The sequence below is a fragment of the Suncus etruscus genome, chromosome 1 (assembly GCF_024139225.1).
Source record: "Suncus etruscus isolate mSunEtr1 chromosome 1, mSunEtr1.pri.cur, whole genome shotgun sequence".
In the NCBI taxonomy this organism is placed as follows: Eukaryota; Metazoa; Chordata; class Mammalia; order Eulipotyphla; family Soricidae; genus Suncus; species Suncus etruscus.
In genome coordinates, this window is record NC_064848.1 from 67,595,985 (window position 1) to 67,611,898 (window position 15,914).

The following is a 15,914-nucleotide window of genomic DNA, read 5'->3' on the forward strand; positions in this document are numbered from 1 at the left end:
TCTGCTTTTTTCACCTTGGAGAACCCATTTTTGTTGTTGTTGTTGTTGTTGTATTGTTTTTGTTACAACTATCTTTATTTTATTTACTTAATGATTACTTTAAGAATATGATTACAAAATTGTTCTTGGTTGAGTTTCACTCATAGAATGTACACCAGCCTTCACCAGTGCACATTTCCCACCACCAGTGTCCCCAGTTTCCTTTACATCCAGCCTTCCCCACCTGTTTCTGGGGCACAAGTTTTACTTTTCACTGTCTCTCTGTCTCAGAAGTATTGAAATGCATGTTGTTAATCAATGATATAATAAAATCTTACCCATTTACAGCTAAGATTTTTGCAGTAACCCATATATCCAAAATTTGATGGTGTGTTACCACAACACAGAATGGAAACAAAGGGGAGGGACTGATTGATAGAGAGGGTTCCAGAGTGTGGTATATAACAAACACCTTTACTATAAGCTCTTCATAGATGTTTTCCAATGAGGTATCAATCAATTTACAACAAAGTAAAAGAATAATGTTATTGTAAATGAAAATACAGTAAATATATTAGTTATGGCAGTATGCCTTTTGTTTGCTTTTTGCTACATGAAAATTCCAGTTTTGTTTTTCTGATAATAAAAATAACTATGTAGAAAATTTAAACAAGATAGGACTCAATAAATAAGACATAAAAATGAGCTCAGTCTCTCCATCCAGGGGAAAATGTACATAATATTATTGTGGAGGTCTTTTTAAAATATATTTCTACAAAGATAATAGATAAATACAACATTAAATTATTTTAGTTAGCATATCATACATCTATTCTAAAATTCTGACTTTTGCATTTGCCAGTTTTAGTAACAAATCCAAGATGTATGTTCTTTTTTTTTTTTTTTTTTTGGTTTTTGGGCCACACCCGGTGAGGCTCAGGGGTTACTCCTGGCTATGCGCTCAGAAGTTGCTCCTGGCTTCTTGGGGGACCATATGGGACGCCGGGGGATCGAACCGCGGTCCGTCCTAGGCTAGCACAGGCAAGGCAGGCACCTTACCTCCAGCGCCACCGCCCGGCCCCAAGATGTATGTTCTTGAATGAATATTTATCTATACTTGATAAAGTAATCCTAGAAGAAATTGTTATGATTAGATTACCTAGTGAATAGTACAAATTTTAATATATTGACTTGTTTGAGCGACATGTGTTGCAAAAATAAGGGAATTTACACTACTAACAACTTTTATTTGCTTTCTAACATTTCATATTGACATCTAATTAAAAATATTTAACAAGTGATATATCTTTTAACTTATTATTCAGATTCATTTTTAAAATTATTGGCATTTATATTATTTATTGTTATTGTATATATGTTACCAATAGAAATACTTAAATATTTAAAATAATTATATTTTATTATTTATCTTATTAAATTTTGAGAACTTTATTGATATTATTATACCCTTGTTATTTTGTTGAAAGTATTTTCTTAACTTATTGATTTTCAAATTTTTAAGTTATTTTAACATTTTTTATGTGCAAATTTAAAAATTTTTAAATTGTTAGTACTTTTGGATTTTATAGTAACTTTAAAAAAGATAATATTCACCCATTACATTTGTAAAGCAGTAGGGAGAACATAAAATAATGTGTAGTATATATTATACAATTTATAAAAGTAGGAAAATAATTCTTTTTAAAACATAGTAAAAGATAACCACAACAAAAATAAAACATAAAAATTCTGAGATTAGTTTGTTAAGGAGAATTAAACTAGATACTTTTTAAATTTTTCAAAATCAACTCTGGAATGATATGTAGTCAGTGCACAGAAAATGCTTTTACTGATTCAATGTATTTTCAAGTAGTTGGTATTACATTAGATTTTGATTCAGAAAATAATATTGATTCTTAAAATAAAATTTTCTCTGCCCACAAAGGCCATAATAGCCAGGGAACGACAGAAGGCTAGAACCCCTTTCCTTCTTTCTTTTTCTTTTTCTTTTTTTTTTTTTACAAACCACAAAAGAAATAATTTAAATTTTTACATCTTGAAAATTTTGTTCCAATAAAACTTGATTAAAATATTCAAACTGTATTTTTTTTGTTTCTGTTTTTGGGTCACACCTGGCAGTGCTCAGGACCACTCCTGGCTCTACACTCAGAAATTGCCCCTGGCAGGCACAGGGAACTATATGGATGTCCTTCTGCATAAAAGGCAAATGCCCTACTTCCATGCTATCTCTTGGGCCCCTCAAATTGTATTTTTATATCTACATTCTAATCTACTTTAGTAGAGAGGTCCTGATGTCTTTGGGATACTGATGGGTTATAATATCTAAGCCTATAATCATATTTTATGCCAGGAAAATGCTTTTAAAACATATAAAGTATTTAATTAGTCAGGCTGTTTTGTGAAAAATATTCCCACCATTAAGAAATGCAATATTTGGAGAGCATAAAAGCCGGCTATCCTTTGCAAAAGCTGGCTCCCTGTGTGTGACACCAGGCGGGGAAAATCCGCGAAAGTACACCGGCCCAGTGGGGCTCAGCTGTGAAAGACTGTGAGTGTGACCTGTCTATGTCTGTCTACTGTCCCCTTGCGTGAAACTCTTGCGAGTGGGGCAAAAAGAGCCTCCAGAAACCTCGCTCGCCCAGACGCCATTTTCAGGGAGGGACTTCAGAGCATAAAAACCGGCTATCCTTTGCAAAAGCTGGCTCCCTGTGTGTGACACCAGGCGGGGAAAATCCGCGAAAGTACACCGGCCCAGTGGGGCTCAGCTGTGAAAGACTGTGAGTGTGACCTGTCTATGTCTGTCTACTGTCCTCTTGCGTGAAACTCTTGCGAGTGGGGCAAAAAGAGCCTCCAGAAACCTCGCTCGCCCAGACGCCATTTTCAGGGAGGGACTTCAGAGCATAAAAACCGGCTATCCTTTGCAAAAGCTGGCTCCCTGTGTGTGACACCAGGCGGGGAAAATCCGCGAAAGTACACCGGCCCAGTGGGGCTCAGCTGTGAAAGACTGTGAGTGTGACCTGTCTATGTCTGTCTACTGTCCTCTTGCGTGAAACTCTTGCGAGTGGGGCAAAAAGAGCCTCCAGAAACCTCGCTCGCCCAGACGCCATTTTCAGGGAGGGACTTCAGAGCATAAAAGCCGGCTATCCTTTGCAAAAGCTGGCTCCCTGTGTGTGACACCAGGCGGGGAAAATCCGCGAAAGTACACCGGCCCAGTGGGGCTCAGCTGTGAAAGACTGTGAGTGTGACCTGTCTATGTCTGTCTACTGTCCTCTTGCGTGAAACTCTTGCGAGTGGGGCAAAAAGAGCCTCCAGAAACCTCGCTCGCCCAGACGCCATTTTCAGGGAGGGACTTCAGAGCATAAAAACCGGCTATCCTTTGCAAAAGCTGGCTCCCTGTGTGTGACACCAGGCGGGGAAAATCCGCGAAAGTACACCGGCCCAGTGGGGCTCAGCTGTGAAAGACTGTGAGTGTGACCTGTCTATGTCTGTCTACTGTCCTCTTGCGTGAAACTCTTGCGAGTGGGGCAAAAAGAGCCTCCAGAAACCTCGCTCGCCCAGACGCCATTTTCAGGGAGGGACTTCAGAGCATAAAAACCGGCTATCCTTTGCAAAAGCTGGCTCCCTGTGTGTGACACCAGGCGGGGAAAATCCGCGAAAGTACACCGGCCCAGTGGGGCTCAGCTGTGAAAGACTGTGAGTGTGACCTGTCTACGTCTGTCTACTGTCCTCTTGCGTGAAACTCTTGCGAGTGGGGCAAAAAGAGCCTCCAGAAACCTCGCTCGCCCAGACGCCATTTTCAGGGAGGGACTTCAGAGCATAAAAGCCGGCTATCCTTTGCAAAAGCTGGCTCCCTGTGTGTGACACCAGGCGGGGAAAATCCGCGAAAGTACACCGGCCCAGTGGGGCTCAGCTGTGAAAGACTGTGAGTGTGACCTGTCTATGTCTGTCTACTGTCCTCTTGCGTGAAACTCTTGCGAGTGGGGCAAAAAGAGCCTCCAGAAACCTCGCTCGCCCAGACGCCATTTTCAGGGAGGGACTTCAGAGCATAAAAACCGGCTATCCTTTGCAAAAGCTGGCTCCCTGTGTGTGACACCAGGCGGGGAAAATCCGCGAAAGTACACCGGCCCAGTGGGGCTCAGCTGTGAAAGACTGTGAGTGTGACCTGTCTATGTCTGTCTACTGTCCTCTTGCGTGAAACTCTTGCGAGTGGGGCAAAAAGAGCCTCCAGAAACCTCGCTCGCCCAGACGCCATTTTCAGGGAGGGACTTCAGAGCATAAAAGCCGGCTATCCTTTGCAAAAGCTGGCTCCCTGTGTGTGACACCAGGCGGGGAAAATCCGCGAAAGTACACCGGCCCAGTGGGGCTCAGCTGTGAAAGACTGTGAGTGTGACCTGTCTATGTCTGTCTACTGTCCTCTTGCGTGAAACTCTTGCGAGTGGGGCAAAAAGAGCCTCCAGAAACCTCGCTCGCCCAGACGCCATTTTCAGGGAGGGACTTCAGAGCATAAAAACCGGCTATCCTTTGCAAAAGCTGGCTCCCTGTGTGTGACACCAGGCGGGGAAAATCCGCGAAAGTACACCGGCCCAGTGGGGCTCAGCTGTGAAAGACTGTGAGTGTGACCTGTCTATGTCTGTCTACTGTCCTCTTGCGTGAAACTCTTGCGAGTGGGGCAAAAAGAGCCTCCAGAAACCTCGCTCGCCCAGACGCCATTTTCAGGGAGGGACTTCAGAGCATAAAAGCCGGCTATCCTTTGCAAAAGCTGGCTCCCTGTGTGTGACACCAGGCGGGGAAAATCCGCGAAAGTACACCGGCCCAGTGGGGCTCAGCTGTGAAAGACTGTGAGTGTGACCTGTCTATGTCTGTCTACTGTCCTCTTGCGTGAAACTCTTGCGAGTGGGGCAAAAAGAGCCTCCAGAAACCTCGCTCGCCCAGACGCCATTTTCAGGGAGGGACTTCAGAGCATAAAAACCGGCTATCCTTTGCAAAAGCTGGCTCCCTGTGTGTGACACCAGGCGGGGAAAATCCGCGAAAGTACACCGGCCCAGTGGGGCTCAGCTGTGAAAGACTGTGAGTGTGACCTGTCTATGTCTGTCTACTGTCCTCTTGCGTGAAACTCTTGCGAGTGGGGCAAAAAGAGCCTCCAGAAACCTCGCTCGCCCAGACGCCATTTTCAGGGAGGGACTTCAGAGCATAAAAACCGGCTATCCTTTGCAAAAGCTGGCTCCCTGTGTGTGACACCAGGCGGGGAAAATCCGCGAAAGTACACCGGCCCAGTGGGGCTCAGCTGTGAAAGACTGTGAGTGTGACCTGTCTACGTCTGTCTACTGTCCTCTTGCGTGAAACTCTTGCGAGTGGGGCAAAAAGAGCCTCCAGAAACCTCGCTCGCCCAGACGCCATTTTCAGGGAGGGACTTCAGAGCATAAAAGCCGGCTATCCTTTGCAAAAGCTGGCTCCCTGTGTGTGACACCAGGCGGGGAAAATCCGCGAAAGTACACCGGCCCAGTGGGGCTCAGCTGTGAAAGACTGTGAGTGTGACCTGTCTATGTCTGTCTACTGTCCTCTTGCGTGAAACTCTTGCGAGTGGGGCAAAAAGAGGCTCAGAGGAGCACGGCCGCTCCGCTTCGCTACGCGGCCGTGCACTCTTTCTAAGGAAAGAACTCCATTGCAACAAGAAGGAAAAATCACACTAAGAACGGCGCTATATCACAGAAGCAAACATTTCTCTCTGGACTGTCTTCTCTGTTACATGCTCGGGCCTAAGATTTGACCCAGTGTGAGGCTTCATCCACGGAGGACTCCCCTCCCTTAGAGGCAAGTCAGCCCATCCAGAAAGGGAGGAGCCAGAGGAGTGTGCTGCCTACATCATATAGACAATGAATACCACTACAACACGTAGAAAAACCCACAATACAAATGTGACAATGGGGAAACAGCGCAGGCCAGCATCAGACATAGAGAATGAAGATGACAATTCTGAGGACCAGATCATGACTGAACAACTAATCAACCTCTCAGATAAGGACTTTAGACTAGCAATATGGAAGGTGCTCAACAGACTCCAAGAAACCATGGATCGAGTTGAACAGAACACTAATAAGAACCAAGAAAATATGAAGGCAGAAATGACAAAACTCCAAACTGAAATAACATGTCAACTAACAGGCCTGAAAAACTCAGTAAACGAAGTGAATGACAAAATGGATAAGCTCTGGGACAGGGTATCAGAAGCTGAGAATAGACTTGGTGCTGTGGAAGATGAGATACATAACAATTCCATACAGCAGGAGAGATTGGACAAAAAACTTAAAGCAAATGAGCAGACAATGGAAAAATTAGTCAAAGAATGGGAACAGACGAAAATAGAAGTCTATGATAAGATCAACAGAAACAACTTAAGAATCATTGGAGTCCCAGAGACCCAGGAAGAAAATTTCCAGGAAGAATCAATGGTCAAGAACATCATTAAAGAGAAACTTCCAGAGCTAAAGAATATATGTGATCAAATCCTGCATGCCCGAAGAGTACCAACCAAAAGAGACCCCAGAAAAACCACCCCAAGACACATCCTAGTCACAATGACAAATCCCACAGATAGAGACAGAATTCTGAAAACAGCAAGATCAAAAGGGGAAATCATGTTCAAGCAAGCTTCCCTGAGATTTACAGCAGACCTGTCACCAGAAACGCTCAATGCCAGAAAGCAGTGGTGGGATATTGTGACAAGACTGAATGAAATGAATGCTTCACCCAGAATACTATACCCAGCAAAACTCACTTTCCGGTTTGATGGAAGAATACATGGTTTCACAGACAAAAAACAGCTCAGAAACTTCACAGACACAAAACCAGTCTTAAGAGAAAAACTGAAAGACCTAATCTAAGACAAGACTACCCAAAAGACACACCAAATTTTGAAATAAAGATGGCGTTAAATCCCAGGACAATTCTTTCTCTCAATGTCAATGGACTAAATGCACCAGTTAAGAGACACAGAGTGGCTAAATGGATCAAAAAACTCAATCCAACCTTCTGCTGCCTACAAGAAACGCACCTGAATAGTCAGAACAAACATAGACTCAAAATAAAAGGCTGGAGAAAAGTTATCCAAGCAAACAACACCCATAAAAAAGCTGGAGTGGCCATACTAATATCAGATAATGCAAACTTTATACTCAGGAAGGTTGTAAGGGACAAAGACGGACATTTTATATTAATCAAGGGGTACGTAGAGCAGGAAGAATTCACTCTCCTAAACATATATGCACCGAATGAGGGGCCAGCAAAATATTTAATACAACTGCTGACAAATCTGAAAAATAATATCAACAACAACACAATAATTGTGGGGGACCTAAACACGGCTTTGTCAACACTGGACAGGTCAACCAGACTGAAACCCAACAAGAATATACTAGACCTGAGGAGAGAAATGGAAGAAAGAGGCCTAGTGGATATATATAGGACACTCCATCCCCAGAAACATGGATACACATTCTTCTCCAATGTACATGGGACATTCTCCAGGATAGACTACATGCTGGCACATAAAACATACCTCCATAAGATCAAGAGGATAGAAATTTTGCAGACTACCTTCGCTGACCACAAGGCTCTGAAATTATTTGTGAACTCCAAAGGGACTCAGAAGAAACACTTTAACACCTGGAAGTTAAACAGCCTCATGCTCAATAACCAGTGGGTCCGAGATGAAATCAAGGAGGAAATAAAAAGGTTCCTGGAAACAAATGACAATAAAGACACAAACTCTCAGAACTTATGGGACACAGCAAAAGCAGTACTGAGAGGAAAATTTATAGCTTTGCAAGCACACATCAGGAAGGAAGAAGGAGCTTACCTGAGTAGCTTAATGACACAGCTAATAGAACTAGAAAATGCTCAACAAAAGGACCCAAGAACAGGAAGACAGAAGGAAATAACAAAGCTGAGAGCAGAAATCAACGAAGTGGAAACTCAAAAAACAATCCGAAAGATCAACGAAAGCAGAAGTTGGTTCTTTGAAAAAATAAACAAGATTGATAGACCACTGGCAAACCTAACAAAGAAAGAGAGAGAGAGAAACTTGATAACTCGTATCAGGAATGAAAAAGGAGAGATCACTACTGATATGACAGAGATTCAAAGGGTAATCAGAAACTACTTTGAAAAACTCTACGCCACTAAAAATGAGAACCTGGAAGAAATGGATAAATTCTTGGACTCTTATAATCTTCCACGGTTGAAGGAAGAGGATGTAGCATATCTAAACACCCCCATCACCATTGATGAAATTAAAACAGTAATCAAATGTCTGCCGAAAAACAAAAGCCCAGGTCCAGATGGATTCACTAATGAATTCTATCAAACTTTCCAAGAGGAACTACTGCCAATCTTGGCAAGACTCTTTCATGAAATTGAACAAACAGAAACACTTCCAAATAGCTTTTATGAAGCCAACATCACCTTGATACCTAAACCAGACAGAGACGCTACCAAAAAAGAAAATTACAGACCAATATCACTGATGAATGCAGATGCAAAGATCCTCAACAAAATCCTGGCAAATAGGATTCAATGCCTCATTAAGAAGATCATCCACTACGATCAAGTAGGTTTCATCCCAGGAATGCAAGGCTGGTTTAACATCCGTAAATCTATCAACATAATACACAACATCAATAACAAGAAAAATAAAAACCACATGATCATATCAATAGATGCAGAGAAAGCATTTGATAAGGTCCAACACCCATTCTTGATCAAAACTCTCAGCAAGATGGGAATGGAGGGAACCTTTCTCAATATAGTGAAGGCCATCTACCACAAGCCAGTGGCAAATATTATCCTCAATGGAGAAAAACTGAAAGCCTTCCCTCTAAATTCTGGCACAAGACAAGGCTGTCCTCTCTCACCACTCCTATTCAACATAGCACTGGAAGTACTTGCTATAGCGATTAGGCAAGAAAAGGATATCAAGGGAATCCAGATAGGAAAGGAAGAAGTCAAGCTCTCACTGTTTGCAGATGACATGATACTCTACTTAGAAAACCCTAAAGACTCTATCAAAAAGCTTCTAGAAACAATAGACTCATATAGCAAGGTGGCAGGCTACAAAATTAACACACAAAAATCAATGGCCTTTCTATACACCAACAGTAATAAAGAAGAAATGGACATTAAGAAAACAACCCCATTCACAATAGTACCACACAAACTCAAATATCTTGGAATCAACTTGACTAAATATGTGAAGGACCTATACAAAGAAAACTATAAAACTCTGCTCCAAGAAATAAGAGAGGACACACGGAAATGGAAACACATACCCTGCTCATGGATAGGCAGGATTAACATCATCAAAATGTCAATACTCCCCAAGGCATTATACAGATTTAATGCCATCCCTCTAAAGATACCCATGACATTCTTCAAAGAAGTGGATCAGACACTTTTGAAATTCATTTGGAACAATAAACACCCTCGAATAGCTAAAGCAATCATTGGGAAAAAGAATATGGGAGGAATTACTTTTCCCAACTTTAAACTGTACTACAAAGCAACAGTTATCAAAACAGCATGGTATTGGAATAAGGATAGGTCCTCAGATCAGTGGAATAGGCTTGAATACTCAGAAAATGTTCCCCAGAGATACAACCATCTAATTTTTGATAAAGGAGCAGGAAATCCTAAATGGAGCAGGGAAAGCCTCTTCAACAAGTGGTGTTGGCACAATTGGATAGCCACTTGCAAAAAATTAAACTTAGACCCCCAGCTAACATCATGTACAAAGGTAAAATCCAAATGGATTAAAGACCTCGATATCAGCCCCAAAACCATAAGATATATAGAACAGCACATAGGCAAAACACTACAGGACATTACAGGCATCTTCAAGGAGGAAACTGCACTCTCCAAGCAAGTGAAAGCAGAGATTAACAGATGGGAATATATTAAGCTGAGAAGCTTCTGCACCTCAAAGGAAATAGTGCCCAGGATACAAGAGCCACCCACTGAGTGGGAGAAACTATTCACCCAATACCCATCAGATAAGGGGCTAATCTCCAAAATATACAAGGCACTGACAGAACTTTACAAGAAAAAAACATCTAACCCCATCAAAAAATGGGGAGAAGAAATGAACAGACACTTTGACAAAGAAGAAATACGCATGGCCAAAAGACACATGAAAAAATGTTCCACATCACTAATCATCAGGGAGATGCAAATCAAAACAACGATGAGATACCACCTCACACCCCAGAGAATGGCACACATCACAAAGAATGAGAATAAACAGTGTTGGCGGGGATGTGGAGAGAAAGGAACTCTTATCCACTGCTGGTGGGAATGCTGTCTAGTTCAACCTTTATGGAAAGCGATATGGAGATTCCTCCAAAAACTGGAAATCGAGCTCCCATACGATCCAGCTATACCACTCCTAGGAATATACCCTAGGAACACAAAAATACAATACAAAAACCCCTTCCTTACACCTATATTCATTGCAGCACTATTTACCATAGCAAGACTCTGGAAACAACCAAGATGCCCTTCAACAGATGAATGGCTAAAGAAACTGTGGTACATATACACAATGGAATATTATGCAGCTGTCAGGAGAGATGAAGTCATGAAATTTTCCTATACATGGATGTACATGGAATCTATTATGCTGAGTGAAATAAGTCAGAGAGAGAGAGAAAAACGCAGAATGGTCTCACTCATCTATGGGTTTTAAGAAAAATGAAAGACACCCTTGTAATAATAATTTTCAGACACAAAAGAGAAAAGAGCTGGAAGTTCCAGCTCACCTCAGGAAGCTCACCACAAAGAGTGATGAGTTTAGTTAGAGAAATAACTACATTTTGAACTGTCCTAATATTGAGAATGTATGAGGGAAATGTAGAGCCTGTTTAGGGTACAGGCGGGGGTTGGGTGGGGAGGAGGGTGATTTGGGACTTGGGTGATGGGAATGTTGCACTGGTGATGGGTGGTGTTCCTTTTATGACTGAAACCCAAACACAATCATGTATGTAATCAAGGTGTTTAAATAAAAAAAAAAAAAAAAAAAAAAAAGAAATGCAATATTTGGTCATCTTACTCTTTGGCCATACATGAATGTGCATATGTTTATGTATACTTGTAGAATTTTAAACATAATTATGTTTTTGAGTTAATACAGCTATATATTTAATTTTATAAGACAAATGGAAGACATTAAGGGTAGGACCTAAGAGCTACTTTATAATGAGAGGAAGTATAGTTGCTTGTTTTTTGAATATAATTTAGAAGTTATTTATCTTTAATAGTCAGTCTAGACAGAAGTCTGTCCAAATAAGCATAAGTAGTTTTATTTCGCAAAATGAAAAATGTGATGTTATGTATTTAATTATTAAGGTTACCGAGTAAGAGAGAAAAATAAAACCTCAAGTTAAGTGCTCTTTCCAACATACTACAAAGCCTTAATGCTAAAGGCTGCTCTAATCTGTAAAGGAAAAAGTAGGACTAATTCCCAGCTTTCTATGAATGAATTTCTTACTGCAAGTCTTGCTTGCTTCCTCTTATCTATTTTTTCAGCATATTGTGATGTAAGAAACATTGAAACTGGAGTAAATTATCTCAGTATGAGCGCCTAGATTAAGCATTTTGTTTTTAGATAAATTATTTGACACCATGAGATACAGTTAGAAAGTTGTTCATGATTGAGTTTCAGTCATATAATGTGCAATATCTTTCATTAGTGTACATTTCCTGCCACCAATTTCCCAGTTTCCCTCCTGTCCTCTTTCTACATTCTCCCTGCCTTCCTGGAAGATATTTTTATTTTTTCTCTCTCTTCTGTCTCCCTTTTTATTCTTTTGGACACTATGGTTTGCAATATTGTTCCCAAAGGAGTATCATACATATCTCCTTTCAGAACCCAGTTCTTGTCCAGAGTGGTCATTTCCAACTATCATTGTCATGGTGATCCCTTTTCTGCTGTAAAAGAACTCCACCACTATTTGTGATAAGCTCACTACAATGTACCCTCATCTCTACTGCCTTTGTGTATTAGTTTAGTACTCTATTATATCCCAGAAATGAGTGTGATCATCCATATTTCTCTACACCTTTCTCATTTTACTCAGTATAATACTTTCCATATCAATCTATGTACAGTATAAGTAAATTTCATGACTTCACTTTCATAACAGCTGCATAGTATTACATTGTGTAAATGTACCATTGTTTCTTTATCCAGTTATCAGTACTCAGACACTTGGATTGTTTCCAGATACTGGCTATTGTGAATAGGTTTACCACATTCTAGCTTGACATATTTTGACTTAAATTTTCTACCTTGTCTTTAGGAATATGAGCATCAATAATATAGAGATTTGTTGTGATATCTCTATCTTGTGTACTTGGTTAGAACTCAAGAATAACCTAGCAGAATAATAATTGAATTTTCCTACTATAGTGCTCAAAGATAAAATAGTATTTTGAAACCACATGAGTAACATGAGTTACTGGGAATGGAGGACCTGGTTATAAAGGCAATAACTAAGGAGAGTTCAAGTTTTGAGCCAGATATTAACTCCATTGGTATTCAACCGATTACATTCATCCCTTCTAGCCTTTTCCCCTTACATTCACATATGCCTTCATTATATTAAGGAAATCAAATAAAAAATTTGAGAAGTGTACAGAAATGTTGTGTGTCATTGAAGTTTTTGCTTAAAATGGATTTTTCCTAATTCTTTTTTCCTTCTTTGTAGCTGATGGTACTTGTGTCCTCAAATGCATACTCAACAGAGATGCTGAATATTGCAGAATTGGGAAGGAATCCATCTTGATTACTCTGGGATGTGATAGTGCCTTGGTGAAGTTTGAGTCTCATGCAGGTAAGTTTTATATTTATTTATATTTTGTTTACTTTGGGGGGGCACACCCAGTGACGCTCAGGGGTTACTCCTGGCTGTGAGCTCAGAAATCACTCCTGGCTTGGGGAACATCTGGGTCACCAGGGATCGAACCCAGGTCTATCCTGGGTCAGTCTCCTTCAAGACAAAAAAGCCTTACTGCTGTGCTATTGCTCTGGCCTCAAGTTTTATATTTATCTAAACCATTTGATTTTTTTTGCAGATAGTGCCCTTATAGGTTTTTGCTATTATGGCTTGATGGAATAGCATATATACTTATATGAGCTGCACTGTAAAAATGAGCTGTATCTTGACCCTTCCTGTGGGTTTAGTTTCTGTTTTCTTAATTTTATATTTTATTTTCTTTATTTTATTTTATGTTAAGCACTTTTAATGTGCTTATAAATTAAAACTTTATTAAAACTTTTTGCATTTTAGTAACTTATATATAGATGGTCTTTGTATATTCAGATACTAGGTATATATCAGATACATGATTTATGAATGTTATCTTTTAGTTGTTAATTTTCTTATTTTTGCCATATTCATGTTCTATATTGAGAAGTACTGAAGTTATGAAGAATTTGATTTATCATTTTTTTAAAATTGCAGTTTTCCTAATTGCATTATGTCTTTAACAATCAGGTGATGTCTCCTTTATTGTCCTCTGAAATGAGTATATATTTTAGGTCTGTAACACTAAGTTAGTGTGTGAGTTATGGGAACAAGGTTATTTTTAAACCATATGGACAAGTAGCTATTCTAGCCCCTCATTTTAATGAAAAGACATGAAAATAAAATTATTATATATTTATACAGACCAGACCTATATTTTAGAGCTCTCCATTCAGTTCATTTGGTTATTTTTATGGCAATATCATATTGTTTGATTGCCTTTATAATAACAGAAAAGCATGGTGGTTCTGCTATATTTTTCTTCTTTTAAAATAGTTCTGGTGGGGCCGGCGAGATGGCGCTAGAGGTAAGGTCTGATGCCTTGCAAGCACTAGCCAAGGAAGGACCGCAGTTCGATCTCCTGGTGTCTCATATGGTCTCCCCAAGCTAGGGACAATTTCTGAGTGCTTAACCAGGAGTAACCCCTGAGCATCAAACGGGTGTGGCCTGAAAAACCAATAAATAAATAAATAAATAAAATAGTTCTGGATATTTTTAGTGTTTAATAGTCTCATATACATTTTATAGCTTAGTTTGTAAAATGCCCTTGATCCAATATTGAGATTGATAAATTTGGTGAAAATTTACATTTTTTTTATTTTATAATAGCTTATTTTTATTGAGGATCAGAAGTTTTTTTTTTTTTTTTTTTTTTTTTTTTTTGGTTTTTGGGCCACACCCGGTAACGCTCAGGGGTTACTCCTGGCTATGCGCTCAGAAGTCGCTCCTGGCTTGGGGGACCATATGGGACGCCGGGGGATCGAACCGCGGTCCGTCTCCTAGGCTAGCGCAGGTAAGGCAGGCACCTTACCTCCAGCGCCACCGCCCAGCCCCGAGGATCAGAAGTTAATATACAGTTAACATTATTTCTGCACACGTCTTTCCAACAATACCCCCATGGCCTGAGCACTTCTTACCTTCACAGTAGCCCAAGGGCCCCTTTCATAATAGCTCAATCCAGGGCCTATTTTAGTAACATAGGATTGAAACATAAACCAATCAGATTTGTACAAGTACAACAATTTTAACCAATGGGAGCATAAACACATTTTGATGGCGGGAAGGATAAAGAGGAACCTGGCAGGATGGGGGGAGGGGAAGCGAATTCTTAAACAAATAGCTAATTGATATTTACGCAAATACAATTATTTGTTTAGCCTATTTTCCATTTAGATCTATCTTTTGTGCAAGCAATAAGGATCATAATTTAAACTTTACAAAAACATATCTATAACTACATGCTTGAGAGCAGTTACAAAAACAGGTTCCATGGAAAGGTTAAGGCATCTGGTTAAGCCAGATTCTTTGTGCTGAGCTAAATTTATTTGCAGAGTTTTCTGTTGGTTCGGGGCTATGCAAACTTTTGTGGCTTGAATCAGACAGGCGGTGGAAAATTCATTCAGAGTTCCTTTGATATGTGGGGTGCTCGATCTCCCACATCTCCCCCTGTTTAGTATACAATATAGAAGGGACAGACGTGCCTCGGTGGACTGGCCACACTGGGTGAAGAGGTGTGGGGCTTCCAGTCACCGCATCTGCTACCCTTGATTCAGTCATTTCCAAAGCTTGGCAAGGCACAGATTGAGGTCTATGCGCCAGCTCCTCGATAACTTCAAACTTAAGTGGCGGAGAGTTGGCAGGAGGGGAGATGTCAGGTGTCAGCTGGTCTTCTGAGGTGCATAGTTGTTGGTATAGATCCTTTGAGTCCTTTCTGGTTGCTTCATCCACTTGATTCTTTACGAAGGTGGTGAGTTTGCGAAAAGGCCAAGGACCAAAGGAAACTAGCAACATAAAGCCAATGAAGGGCCCCAAAAAGGCTGGGAGCACTGTTGTTATCCATGGAGTGGTAGAAAACCAATTTTTGTACCAGCTCTCACTCTGCTCTATATCTTTTTGTCTATTTACTAAATTATCCTCTATGTGTTGAATGCTATCTCTAGCTAAGCCGAATTTATTTTAAAAAGCAACATTTTACTCTAAGGATGACACAAATTCCCCCCTCCCTCAAAAAAAATGTTAAATTTTGAACCACGGCAGTTATTCTGCACTCTTTGCTAGGAAATCAACAGTAGTGTAAACTTCTTTAAGTTTGTAAACATTTTTAGCCACAGTTATAAGGCATTAGCAGATTCTAGAGTATGAACCAATGAATAAATATTTGTGCTTACACCAATAACACCTAGGCCTTTTAATAAGGCTAGGGTGATGGCAGTGTTTGATTTTTGTACTGCAGCGGGGAGAGACACAAGATTATATTTAAGAGGTAATAAGGCAATTTTTGATCTAACAGTCAATTTAGGCATTAAAACAACCAAAACACAGTGGTACTAGGACTAAAGA

The 15,914-nt window shown here is 40.3% G+C and overlaps 1 protein-coding gene across 1 annotated transcript in view; it reads left to right on the forward strand.

Moving 5' to 3' along the window:
- The first annotated feature begins 12,512 nt into the window (after window positions 1-12,512).
- The window catches only part of LOC126007743 (histone-arginine methyltransferase CARM1-like), a 255,607-nt gene continuing 252,205 nt past the window's right edge, over window positions 12,513-15,914 (forward strand). Inside the window, 2 exon segments of the mRNA XM_049772770.1 lie at window positions 12,513-12,582; window positions 12,756-12,881. Of these exon segments, the coding sequence (XP_049628727.1) occupies window positions 12,513-12,582; window positions 12,756-12,881 (196 nt within the window).